This window comes from Limulus polyphemus, unplaced genomic scaffold (genome assembly GCF_000517525.1).
Source record: "Limulus polyphemus unplaced genomic scaffold, Limulus_polyphemus-2.1.2 Scaffold5621, whole genome shotgun sequence".
Taxonomy (NCBI): domain Eukaryota; kingdom Metazoa; phylum Arthropoda; class Merostomata; order Xiphosura; family Limulidae; genus Limulus; species Limulus polyphemus.
This window is the reverse complement of record NW_013671231.1, coordinates 44,766-59,627: the sequence shown is the minus strand read 5'-3', so window position 1 is coordinate 59,627 and position 14,862 is coordinate 44,766. Positions and strand designations below refer to the sequence as shown.

Genomic DNA, 14,862 nt, shown 5'->3' with positions numbered 1-14,862 from the left:
TATATATATATATATATATATAAAGGTTTCATTATATCTTCGGAAAATAAAATATGCACTCTAGGTAACCGGTTCTCAATCTGCAATACATGGAAAGGTGGTATAATTACAGAAAGGAAGCAACAGCACAAGGATGCAACACATTTGACTGCAGTCCACAGAGATTAACTAAAATAAAATTCAGGTTTATGACAACAAAAAGTTTGAGAACCACAGCTTTAGGTCTTGTAAAAAACATTTTAAATGAACAAAACTTACCTGAATTCACATATTTCTTCATGATCCTGTTTATCTGTGTGTAACAGCTGAGCATTGCAGCCTGAAGCTGAATATTTGCAAGGAAACATTACTGTGCTGGCCACCTTTTCCATAGCAAGATTCCTGATGTTACCTGTAATCACCATAAAAGATGTTACTGGCCACCTTTTCCATAGCAAGGTTCCTGATGTTACCTGTAATCACCATAAAAGATGTTACTGGCCACCTTTTCCATAGCAAGGTTCCTGATGTTACCTGTAATCAGCTTGAGACATTACTGGCCCCCTTTTATCTAGCAAGGTCCCTGATGTTACCTGTAATCAGCATTAAAGACATTATGGCCACCTTTTCCATAGCAAGATTCCTGATGTTACCTGTAATCACCATAAAAGATGTTACTGGCCACCTTTTCCATAGCAAGATTCCTGATGTTACCTGTAATCAGCATAAAAGATATATGGCCACCTTTTCCACAGCAAGGTTCCTGATGTTACCTGTGATCAACATAAAAGATGTTACTGGCCACCTTTTCCACAGCAAGGTTCCTGATGTTACCTGTGATCAACATAAAAGATGTTACTGGCCACCTTTTCCAAAGTAAGATTCCTGATAATCTCTGTAACAATTATAAAGAAGATTTATGTGCTAGCCACAATCTCAGAAAAACGAGTTTTGAAAAACAAGTAGTTACAAAATTGGAAAAAAAGGGACTGACAATTCATTGTTAGGTAATAATCATTAAACACCCTAAAATATATCTAAATTAACATATATTATATAAGAAACCCTTTTGGAATAATAAAATGGAAATAAAGAATATATTTCACATCATTAACAACTTTTTTTTTGAATATCCAATAAACTTTGAGATAGAAAAAAAATGATTTCTTAAGATACTAGCCATGAATGGTTTTGATGGAAGAAGAAAAAGTGGGCCCCAAAGCTGAAGAACTAAAATCAGAAATCAAAAGGTAACATATCCTAATTATTTATTATCCCTGCCAGTACTTAACATTTCAATATCATAAATGTTTAAATCAATAGTTTTACCAATTGGTGCCCTACACGTTGGGCAGCAGGTGATTTTCTGGCGACAAGTTGAGCACACAAGATGTCCATTTTGACACTGAAGAATAGGAGGCAGAACAAACTCAAAACAGACAGGACATTCAAACAGGCTGACAAGGTCTGATGCTGATGATGGCGCTGTCATAACTAGTAAAATGAAAATGATACACAGTTTGTGGAAATTCGTGACTTTTTACAAAAATTTAAATTTATTGACATTATTACGTACAAAAAAAAACAAGATTAAAAATCAATCAAACAAGTAATGGAAAAGCATATTCATAAAATTACAAGTGGCTACTATCTGATTATTCTCATAGAAAACATTTAACATTTCATTTTTAGTTATTTTGGGTATTCCTTGTTAACAAAGTTAATCAGAATTCAGTGCACTGAAAATATGACTCAACTTTCATAGACATCATTTCCATACCTTTTCAATAACTAAAGCATATGAATAAACAGATCAAATGTCAAAAAATCAGTATATTCACTTCAAGTTATATACAAAGGTTGAGTATTTTATGTTAAAACAATTTTAGAACCTTAACGTGACATTACAGTCCATGTCACCACATCCATTCATGCTCTATCTGATGACTTTCAATCTTGACAATAGTCCTGCAGCATAGTTTTCATTGTAAAAGACTGGCATGTCCAAAGCACACACTTTCTGCATTCTTCCATAATCCATCTAGAGCAGTGCTTCTCAACTGGGTGAATGGTTCACCCAGAGGTTAATGAGATCAGAATCAGGGTGAATGAGTATTGTCGATTATACAACAAATTCAAGAGCAGGAAAGTTATTAGTTATTATTATTTATTCTAGTTGTAGTTTGATAAATAAATTTATTTTTTGTTTATTTTATGTTGTATATTAATTTTAGTTGTAGTTGATGTATATTTAAGTCAAAATAAAGAATTTTGCATTTTAATTTATCACTTTATCTTTTTTTCAAACTGGGGTGAATGAGCTGTTGTGAAAAACATATGGGGATGAATGATATTAGAAAAGGTTGAGAAGCACTGCTCTAGAGTACAAGGATGGCAGTGTTTCAGCATCCATTTCAACTATCCCATCCAGTATGTCTTTGTATTGGATAGCATTTTCAAGTTACTACACCTGAATGACTATGTCATGGAAGCAGCTTGTACCACTTTTTCAGAAGGAGATTCTTCTTGATTAGATTGTGTACTGTTGCCAAAATGTGTACGTGACTTTTGCCACTTATCTTAGTGTTAGTGGATTCTCACCAATTATAAGATGTCACACTTTGCTTATCATGGCTGAAGTATGACTTGTTGCGGGTCTCTTTCTGAATGGTCCTGAGTCCCAAACTGATCCACATTCATTTGTCTTCCAATGACATTAAGTACAAAAGATGCCCCTTTCTTCAAAATTCTAAATAATCAACCTGAACACATCTTTACGATCTGACTGTATCAATAGTTTGCATTGAAAAGGTATTTTACATACCCTTTACAAAAGTGATCAATTTTCAGTAGCATCATACTTCATACAAAACACCTAACAATATCAAAATGTAGTTCTCATACATTCTGTTCCACTACAATTTCAAATCCATTCTGGATGTCATGACTCGCTGATCAGCATATTCAAAATTGTAATATAATGTACTCAACCTTGTATATTGTAGTCTGGCGAAAGGTTTGCTAAAACATTACACAAAATCTGAAATAACTACACCTAACTGATCTACAGTATCTTGTTTCAGTCCTGTTTTAACCTTTTAATCTCAATGTTACTACCTTTATTGGCATTGCTATAACCAGGTTCCCAATTTAAACAAGAATTCCTACTGTTTATACACATCTCCATAAAAAATATATTACTTTAAAATAGTTCTCCCACAAAAATCTTTTGCTAAGGATTTTTTAATTTCACAAAAAAATATTGAAGGGAAAAAAACTATTTTGAGAAAAATAATTTAAAAGTAAAGCATGGAAAAAGCAAAATTTTAAACAATAAATAAACTGAAGAAATACCTAAAACATGAAAAAAATATTTTGAGTCTTTGAAATTATAGAGGAAATTCTGACATCATAAATAATACACATTACATATGCTTAAAACACTTAAAGCTAAGAATAAATATTAAAAGAGTTAAAAATATAAACTAAAAAAATTGACTAAGCTTCAGTTGCATTAAATGATAGTCAAGACAGTAGGAAGATGTCTAAGTTATATTATAGTGAGAAGCAACACAAGAGAAAAACATACAAAATATTTTAACTCAAGTATGAATACAGTGAACTGAATTAATAAAACCTACTGCACTGTATTTCTTGGAAAAAGAGAAAAAAATGGTATACCAATTATATATATATTTCAAAACGTGAACTTATGATTCATATAAAATATGTGGTCGGTTCAAAACATATATTCTCACGTATTCATAACAAAGCTCAACTTAAAGAATCATTACTTTTCTCCATAGATAATCTTACGCACACAAAAACGTTTTGAGAAAACCTGAATTAGGCTTTGACAGCTATTGAGGTACCTGACCATTCCACTTTACAGTAACAGTCTTGTATACATTAGTTTTGTCTACCTGAGCTGACATAAATGTCCTCTACGAGGAACCATGAAGTTACAAAAGAATTCTTATCATTATTTTCTGATTCAATAACTATAACAACGACAAAAGGTGGAAGACGATCGAAATGTCGTCCTCTACATTTGAGCTGCATGAGTAGATTGTACAGTCACCGATATATTTCTACAAGTGTTTCTCTAATAGGCAGTAACCATACATTTCACAGTCAACTCAGTTATCACTAATTTTCTCATAAACAAAAAAAAATGATGATTAACAAAACAAACACAATATACTATTGATATGCCAGTTTTAATTAGTGACTTCCTCTGTGATATTTCAATTGAATATATTTTCTAATATCTTATAATCACTCCAACAGATCTTCACCAAAACACCAGGGTTTGGCAAAGCTATCTGTAACATCAATTTGGAAAAAAAAAACATTCTTTTAAATATTACTTATTTGTACTACATTTACACTGTTTCAAGCCATGCATGGAAATGGATACACACACCAAACGGCTTCCATGGAAGGGAGTGCATAAAATAAAGAGCAGCAAAATAAAAATAGGTCTTACCAGTTGTGAAATGTGTCTTCACCTTACTGCCACTCAAACCTGGATGGTTCATGCTTGGTTAAAAAAACAAAGTACAAGTACGCTCAGTGCTTTGACCTGTAACAAATAAAATACATTTGAAGGTAACAGACCTCACAGAGGTAATACCTGTTACTGTTTTACATGCTGTGAAAAGGGAAACATTAATGTAATGAAAAAAACTGTATTTGTCACATGTCAGTAAGAAGTCTCACCTGACAAAGAAACTGACCCAACCTAAAGAAAGAATTATCCAATAAAAACTTAATGGAGTTCAGACTACTAGCATACAACTCTAATCACAAAAAAATTCCAAATAATATTACATGATGTGGAAACCCAGATCCAGTTATACTTAATAATATTACAAGATGTGGAAATCCAGATCCAGTTATACTTAATAATATTAGAAGATGTGGAAACCCAGATCCAGTTATACTTAATAATATTACAAGATGGGTCCCATGGGTCTTTCTTCATAGCTTAGATGTTTGAAACCAGGAAATATTTTGGTATTTCTCTGTGAACATTTTTTCAAAGTAAATCAATATCTTTTCTATAATACCACTTCAGTAACAGTTAGTTAAATTCATGAAACACCAGAGACGATAAGCTCGTACCACATTAAGAAGAGCCACACAAGTATACAATTACCAAGAGTTACTTCGTACTTGTTAAAATAGAACATTGTGAATGTCCTATTTTCCTACATTAACACCATAAAGCACCTATTTCACTTTATATATATAATATGGCATTTCAATTTCAAGCTAAAACCAAGAAATGTGACAGAAGCCTTTGGAATAGACTGGTTTCTGATGTAGTAGAAACAAGAAGATTGGGAGAGTTCAAGAGAGGGCTTGATGAGAACTTTGATAGCCAGGGTTGGGCAATGGCAGATGGGTGCTTTATGAGATCAATGGGACAACTACGAATCTTATGGCAGTGCATTTAGTGGAATTTTTCTACTCAATTATTTATTGGGATTATTAATTGATGACATTCCATTAATTGTATATTCTCACATGAAACTTGATAATAGATGTACATGATTTCAAAATACATGGGACAAAATATCAGGGTTCACATCGCAACTTGCAAACCAAAACAACCCCAGTTGCGAATAACTTTCCTCTTTGTGTAGCATAACGTGCGGATCATTCCCTTCTCTTGTATGTTGTACTTGAGACCTCCCACAAAACAGAGAAAGTGTCATAGTGTTTCAGTTTCATATATTAATACCAAAACCTGTAGTAATCTGTTCATGACGTTTGGAATGCACCCAGTCAGCACCTGCAGCCTAGCTGACTAGACTAGACCAGACGACACCACACGTACAGTACATGCACTGCACATTTAGCATTGAGCTGGTTATGAACGTGATCAGGTTTGTTTTCACGATGACCTACCGACAGAGGCCATATATCTTCAGTATTTTTGATAAGAGACTTTCATGTTTGTTACTCAACATGCCAAAGCTTGTGACCATTGAAACATGGTAAAGGACTGTTGATCCAAAGGAATAGTTGACTATCAAAACTGAACGTTCAGATCATGTTACAAAATTATCATGCTCATTATGTCAAACTTTGGAACCCAAACTTCAATGCCTTCGAAATTTTAGTAGGAATTTTTTAGTGGGAGTTACCAGAAGCACACTGAAAAAGGACAATATTATGTAACATATGACTGAACAGTACATAAGGGCAATATGGCTGAAAGATGCATCAAGCTGTATCTAAGATATTTATTGGACAACACCTCTCAGTAAGAATTTGTTACATCAGTCACCCATGATAACTATGTTAGCCTATACATACAAGGCTTATACATAGCATACAATAGTTTAATCTTCAGAGCATCTGTGGACTAGGCTTATGTTACATAGCCTATTAGTTGAGCTCATTCTGCAAAATTATTGGACTGTACCGGTTTGTTTACTTCTCTCAAATTGGGCTGTTTATATTATATCCACATCTTATTAAGATGACTGCATCAATTAATTTTTGGCTTTGTTTTACAGTATGTACAATATGAAAAGACAGATAAATTGTTCAACTTCTTTTATGAAATGGATGTACAAAATACACAGACACAATTTTATTTTAATAAAAAAAATTTGCTTAGGCTATTAAGGTACTGTGACGATAGTGGTACACAGAGGTTAAGAAAAAGGTAGTTAAATTTCTGCATGGGAGACAGAATTTTTCTCAATTTAAAGTGAACACTCAGTGAAAGATAATAAGTAATAGTTATTACATTTTAATTTATTTCCTGATTATTTCATATCATATTTCTTTCAGGAAGAGCTACTTGTAAAGCTGAACAGAGCAAGCAAGACAAATTTGTCAAACTGGCGGATATTGCTTATGTTACGGCCTAAGAAGAAACAGCTTCCAAGAAGTTTCCCACACTTGTAGCAGTGGAAAAAAAACAAACATAATGGGGATCAGTTTCTGCTAATCAAATCCAGAAACACCACCTTACTTACAGGTGGCTTTTTGTACTAGTAATTACTAGAGCATTAAACTGTAATGTTTTTATATATTAAAATGTTGTATTTGATTGTTTATCTGTAACTTTAATAGATCCAAGTTCCATCAAAAACTATAAAGCTTCTTTTAAAGATGTACATCCTACTTTGCTTCAACCTAATTATCATATCCTTGTTTGTTACGCCATCTAAAAATAGGTTATTTGCCAACAAATCCATCATTTCAAGTGGAGCATTTCAGTAAGATAATCGAGCAAGCATTTCCAAATCTTCCAAAAGTTTCGCTAAAACCTCTTCTTTCTTCTACATACCTTGTTCCAGAACTTTGTGCTAGAAACTGTTTTCTGGTGTATTACTCCAAACCTGTTGGATGAGGAAACTACCAATGCTTGATAGTTGCTGTGGCTCTCAGATGTCATCAATGATCCTTTTAAGTAGGTAGCACAGAGAATAACTGTTTACTATTTCACCTGTTCATTCTGAAAATTATTTTGAAATGAGATTTGTATGCCTCTCATGGTACCTTTCCATCAAAATCCACTGATTTCTCAATCAGACAATGTTATTCAATTGGCCAGCTATATTTTGGAACTGGATTTGGAAGTGACATGGCTGTAATAGTCCAGAAAGGACTTTTCATTGTTTTACCATCTCTATCAGGTTTCCTATCTCATTTTGTACCTATGTGTCATCATAAAAGTTGAAGTTTAATCAAAGTTCCATTTTATTTTCACCAAAATAATTCCACTTCTGATACCAGTGTTGTAACATATTCTTTGTTGTGCAGGTTTTTTTTTATTATTTTGTAAAAGATAATGCCAAGTACACGTTACAGCCATGTTCACTTGTAGGCTTAAATTGATAAATAGACTTTTCAAAATAAACTCTGCAACTAAATGTAAGCCTCAGTTTAAATACAACATTTCAATGTAAACTGTGAGACATATATAACTTGGTAAAAAGATTATGACGAGTGCACTTTGCCCTCTCATATGCAAAAGGGTTAAAACATAAAAAAACTAACTTTAAACAAGGAACTGAACATCAACAAGATAACTTTATTAAGCCTCATGTGACTTGTTTCTTACTGTATGTATATTCCTGTGAATAAGTAAAATACTTGTACCTGTTGATAACAAACCAGCATCCAAACATTGTACATTTATCACTGTGTTAAACTTGTGATAAATTTTTCTTTGCTACCCATCCAACTCATCCCTAAACTGTATAAGCTAACCTTATTTAATATCTTCACTACCCAGGGAGGGCAAAAAGTCCAGGCACCTCCCTCCCCTCAAATAAAGAGAGTGTACATGAAAAAAATAATGTGTTGCATATTGATATATTCATATTGACACAGACTAACAAAAGGTTTGACTAATGATCCCAAATATCTGTCTATTGGCCTTCATTTTCATGACACGGGATGATACGTCTCCATGTGTAATGTAACATCCTCCTTAGCATATTCGGGGTGACCCTATCAAAACTTTCAACAATTTTTTTTGTTTCAAAGCGTCAGTTGTTTCATATTGTTCCTTTGCCAGAATCTGTTTGATACAGCCCCACAGTGAATTATCACAAGATATAAAGAAGGGGAGTGCCCAGACTTTTTGCCCACCTTCTATATACATGGTTACCCTTACCTTATCTGGAGTTATTTGACGACTTCTCATCAAAACTTTCTGTAGCTTTCAGATATATAATTTAACATACAATTATTTTCACAATTCATGAAATAAACATTTACAAAATCTATAAAAAAAAAACACCACCACTATGAAGTGATAGTCTAATTCTTGCTCTAACCAATAATAAGTAAACTTTTTTTATAGCTTTTTTTATAAGGTTTCAACCATGGCCTGTACTAAAACTAAGGGCAATGCTTGAAAATCAAGAAATGTATAATATAATCTCAAGGTGATGATAGGTTCTAGGTAAAAAAATGAAGTTATTCTTAACTGTGGGTAGAAAATTGTTTGAAATCGACAAGTAGGTTGTTTTATGCAGAAATGAAAATACACTAAACAAATGTCTTAAAATAACAAAATATAAATTATAAAAATTAGCTAAAAATTACTGAAATGTAGTTAGAATTAACAGTAAACTTGACTTTAAAATTATTGTCTCAAAATAATTTATAAATTAGTGAAAAAATATGAAAATCCAGGAGAAACTCAGTTTTCAGTCATCGGTTACAATATCTCAAAAATGAGTTACTTGTTTAATCCTGAGCCTTTTTTGTCCACAAAAATGTATGATACACACAAGTTAAACAACTACATTGTTTAATACTCAGAAACAATGAAAGATCTATTCATTTATCAGCCACCTGTTGCAGCAATACAGTGTACACTTTTCCAGAGTTTACCAAGTTTAAGTCATCATATAGTAACCTAAATTAAGTTTGGTTTGTGAATCAAAGAATTCATCCGTCTTCTGTCACAGATTCTATTTTCAATTTTACCTTTGGTGAAAATAAAATAAATCTATAATATAATCATTTTCCAGACTTACAGAATTGAGGGGAAAAAAAAATGTACATTTCCCAACTACTTCATTTATCAACAACCATGGTTTCGCAGGTAAAAACATCATTACCTTTGTTTGATTTTTCCTCAATTCTGTAATTATGAAGTTTCACCAAGTACTGACAGTTTCAAGTATCAATTTTCCGGGACCTGTTATTCCAGATAATTCATGTTTATAAGCATGTTTACGACAATGTTGGGCCTTAAATGTTGTATCTGTTGCTAAGTGGTTACTCAAAACCTTTGTGACAAACCAAGAGAAAGGATAATTATAATCCATTTTATTTATTAGGTACACGTGTACTTAGCCAAGATAAAAATATGGTTTGCTTTTTTTATATTCTTCACGTAGCATAAATTTAAAGTGAAACAAAATAAAAATTAGAATAACATCACTTTCTTTTATAAAATAAAAATTTTGGTATCTAGAAGTATGAAAAACATTAGGGAATGAAACAGGATAAAACTAGAAAATCTGTTCAGATAAAACTTATTGCATTAATGAGTAATAAGAATGTGTAACTTCCACATGTTAGCCACACTGTTTCATTTTTTACAATGATGGTATGATAGCAGTTAAGAACCAAATTTTTGGTATTTTTTTTACAAGAAATATTCGATAAGTGAACACTGATTATATAATTCTAAAGTAACCTAAATAAGACAAAATTAAAATAAAGTTAATGTAATGTAGATCAATCAGGTTATATCTATTTCTAGATTATGAAAAAGTTAAAAAAAAACATTCCAAATTCGGTGCTACTATAGCGTGAGGTCTACCTCTCGTTAGTACTATAGCGTGAGGTCTACCGCTGCATTATCCATCCCTTATGGATATCACACATTTCCATACATTTATTTTAGCGATAAACACTTAATTTGTACATATCCTAGGAATGACTTAAATAGATAATTGGTTTTCTAATCAAACTTATATTAAAGGGGGTAGGCAACATATGGTGGTAGACCTCACGCTAACGCGATAGACCTCAGGCTGCACCTGGGTAGGCGACATATGGCGGTAGACCTCACGCTAACGCGATAGACCTCAGGCTGCACCTGGGTAGGCGACATACGGCGGTAGACCTCACGCTATAGTGGCACCCCAAATTCTTTCATTAAAATCAAATAGTTATAATTACTTATAACCATACTTAGATAAAAATGATAGCATTTATTGGTAAACAAGATACCTATTTTCAAAAACAAAAATATTTAATAGTCATTATTTATACAACCATACTACTTGAATTATCAGTCATGTTGGCCTTTCATGGCCTTTCACTCATGTTGGCCTTTCACTCATGTTGGCCTTTCACTCATGTTGGCCATCGACATCACAAAAAACATCTTTTACATGAAAATTCTAGCTCCTAAACAATGAAAAAATAAAATCTGTAAAATATCTATGTTATAAGATCTGGAGGTGTCCTAAACAATACTAACTTTGATGAAAACAAATGTTTGATGGCTAGACAAATTGTTCAAATGTATAGAAAAAGCCTAGGCATGAAAATGTGACACATTTAATTGGCATATAAATTTTGTATTAACAATAATCGGTTATTGGCCGAGACCTTAACTGGATAGCTGTAGACTTCAGCTACGTAGAATTTATAAAACTATTCATGGTAATTAATAGAACAATCAAATAAAAACAATAACATTTAATGTTTCTTTTTTGTATTATATGGTAGTGTAAGGGTGTCTGGCTGTTTTATTATTAACTTCTGACAAAATGGAAGGGGACAGATCCCCCCTGGACCCCCTAGCCCAAGTCTATCCGTACTTACAACATTAAAGAACAGCCAATTTCTGGGAAAAATGGGGGTAAGGTGGTCTAGACCCCTTTATCCCTCCCTTAGATCCTTGCCTGGTTATACAACATTAAAAAATAGTTATTAATTTCTGGAAATTGAGGGTAGAATATGGAGGTACAAACCCCTGGATATCTCCCCTAGATCAACACCAACTTCACAACTTTAAAGAAAACAGTTACTTAATTATAAATCAGAAAATATAACAATATAAAAAAACAGTAAATGTACACTTTATTTAACATTTAAATAGCCGATAAGTTGACAGTGTGTGCTACCACCCTGTTGTCTTCCCTCGGCAGATGAAAATTTGTAACAGTGACAGACAGCCTTTGCTACCACCTTGTTGTCTTCCCTCGGCAGATGAAAATTTGTAACAGTGACAGACAGCCTTTGCTACCACCCTGTTGTCTTCCCTCGGCAGATGAAAATTTGTAACAGTGACAGACAGCCTTTGCAGCTTTGTAATAATAATGACAGAGTGAGCAAGTTTGGTAGAAATGGGAATCAAACCAGAGACCCTCGATTCAGTAACATCATTAATCACAAATCTTCAAACCACGTTGGTCTGAAGCTGAACAAATTTGAAGAAAAAAACTTTTAATGCTAAAATCAGGTAGCCCATTATTTAGCTTTCTGCTCGACAACAACCAAGTTATAACCGCAATAATTCAATTACTTGGATAGTTGGAATAATCACAAATAATAATAATTAGAAACCCTAAATTGGTTTAGTTGATTAGTTTTGTAACATGAATCAATTTAATCTTAATTTTGATTAATCAATTACCTTACATGACACTAAGTGATGTAATCACTGCTCAATATCAAACATTTATATTGCTTCATTGATTAACTTGCCAGCTCCACATTTTCAATGGGTTGCCTTCAGATGCTGTGAATGCAGTAAATTTATGGAAAGCTTGATAAAAATTTAAATGACAAGTGAGGGCTTTCAGTTTGTTTGTTGTTGTTTTTTAAAGTTCGGTTTATGGGACAGCTCAGTGGAGCTACAGGCCCCTTGTTGTCCTTAAATGTTATGTTAGATAGAACTTGTCAATTAACTCAATGAAATGATACAATCAATTACCCTTGAATCAATTAGTGTCATGTAATATAATTAATTAATTGAAATTATAATTAAACTGATTATTGTCATAAAAATAATGAACTAATCAAAATATTGCCATTATTATTTTCTATCATTTCTGACTAATTCAAAGTTAAGCTTAACTGATTAGTGCCACAATTCACAAAAATAATTAATTAATTAAACTTACCATTTCCAATTACTATCTTTAATTATTCCAACTATCCAAATCTCATGGGAGATTAATCAGCTATTTGAATGTAATCAATTAACGAGCCTGATTATTAATCCATCATTAAATTCCATTAATTCTGCAGCTTTAGCATTAGGACAGTGTAATTTTAGATTTATTATTAACTTCTAATAAAGAAATGATTGAAAGGGTGAATACTGGGGAACACCTGGGTGCAGGCGATCATTGTTCAATTTGTTTTACTGTATGTAGAGATCAAGAACACAGAGATTGTGGTAACAAATTAAATAAAAATTGAAAGGATGTGACAAGAATTATCTGTTTCGAATTGGACAACTTAATAAATTGCAGATATTGATCAAATGTGAAAAATTTTAAATAAATCTTAAACATTCAAGAGACATGTCCCTTATAGAAATAAAAAAAAGGAATGGCTGCAAGTAAAGACCAGATTTTCTCACAAGGTGTTTATGAGTTAAATTAAAGGAAACTGTTATAAATATAAGTTTAAGTTGATTGCTATGATGGGATACTTATAACATTATAGAAGATCAAAAAAGTTGGGCAAACAACATACTAGGAAATGAAGAATACATATGATAAGGGAAGGCTCATTATTGATAATTATGAGTTGGCTGAATTATTAAATTCTACTTTTTTTTTCAGTTTTTACTAATAAAGACTTAAGTACTTTTCCTCATTCTGAAAAGTTGCTAGATGGAAACAAGACTGAACAAGATGATCACATTAATTCTGAATATGTTAAGAAAAAAAAAGGGAAGTTTAAAGAATTACAAGACTCCTGGTCCATGTGTTTTGAAGGAAGTTAAAAATTGAATATGTTAGCCACTTGCTACTATTTTTTGTAAGTCCTGGAACAGTGTGTAGGTACCAGAAGACTGGAAGTTGACAAATGGTACCACAATTTTCAAAAGAGGTAACAAACACCGTATAGGTAATTACAGATGTATTAGTTTTACAAGATTGGTGGGAAAAGTTTTTAAAAGTTGGATAAAGGATGCTTTGTAAAGTCACTTAAAAAAAGTTAAAAACTTTGTTGGATAGCCAACATGATTACACTGGGGGAAAATCCTGCCTTATAAATCCTTTGACATTCGTTGAAGATGTTACTGCTTATGTATACGAGGGTAGAAGTGTGGAGTTGACATATATGGATTTTCACAAAGCATTTGACAATTTGCCGTGTAAAATGCTCATTAAAAAACTATCTCTATAAAGTAAGAAGGTTAAGTAGGTACACTGGCTGTATAGTAGAAAGCAGTTTTTACAAATAGAATTCAGTCAAACTATATTAATGTCAACTGGGATACCTCAGGTCTCATTGTTAGAAACTGCTCTTTTTGACTTATCAATGGTCAACAGATTTCTTAACTTTGCTGATGATCTTGCTGTCTGCAAGGATGCTACTGTTGCTTTACAAAAGGATTTAAATATATAGTGAATTGGGCAAATAACAGCAGATGGCTTTTAATTATAATACATGCAAGGTAATGCATCTTATTTTATATGACAAGTATAATTAATGCTTGAAATAAACAACATAACACTAAATTGCTGTTTTTCTTTAATTAGACATTCAACATTTCACTTTACAGCTTCTTCAGAAGCATTTCACTTAAACACAAACCTTACGGTTTGTGTTGTCATTTAAGACAATTGAAGAAGCTGTAAATTGAAATGTTGAATGTCTAATTAAAGAAAAACAATCTGTTGTTATAAGATCATTTATTTCTAGTATTAAAATGTCTTCTATACACCAATATGCACCACATAAACTAAATAATAAAGTATAATTAATTTTGATGGGGATAACCTTAACAGCAACACATAAGAAAATTATCTTTTTTTTTTTTGATGTTCTGGTTGGCCAGTCTCTTAAGCTATTCAAGCAGTATGCTGTTCCTAAAGGTAAGGCAAATAGGATTTTCAGTTTGTATTTACAGAAATGCTGAATACAAATCTAAAAAGATTATAATTTCCTTTTACATGTCATTGGTTAGGCTACATTTGGAGTATTGTGTTCAGTCTTAGGCTCCTTATCTTAGGAAAGGCAATGAATTGCTGGAAATAGCTAAGAGAGGGACTGCTGGGATGATACCTTGGAGTTGGACAGAAAGGTTGTCAAATAAAAAGGTTAAGATCACTGAAATGGTTTTAGATTGTTAAGTGAACTAATAGTGTTGATGGATCACTTTATTTCACACTTAATTTTGAGAATGATAGGACTAGG

The 14,862-nt window shown here is 32.4% G+C and overlaps 1 protein-coding gene across 6 annotated transcripts in view; it reads right to left on the bottom strand.

Annotated features, from left to right (window-relative positions):
• Positions 1-32: 32 nt before the first annotated feature.
• LOC106472801 (E3 ubiquitin-protein ligase Siah1-like) overlaps positions 33-14,862 on the bottom strand; it is a 16,901-nt gene continuing 2,071 nt past the window's right edge. For 2 of the 6 annotated variants that reach the window (XM_022401343.1, XM_022401344.1), the window contains exons 2-4: positions 4,469-4,564; positions 1,309-1,473; positions 33-391 (exon numbers count right to left, since the gene is read on the bottom strand). In XM_022401343.1, the coding sequence (XP_022257051.1) occupies positions 255-391; positions 1,309-1,473; positions 4,469-4,520 (354 nt within the window). In that variant the 5' untranslated portion in view covers positions 4,521-4,564 and the 3' untranslated portion in view covers positions 33-254. The other 4 variants (XR_002613535.1, XR_002613534.1, XR_002613533.1 and 1 more) reach the window with 4 other exon arrangements.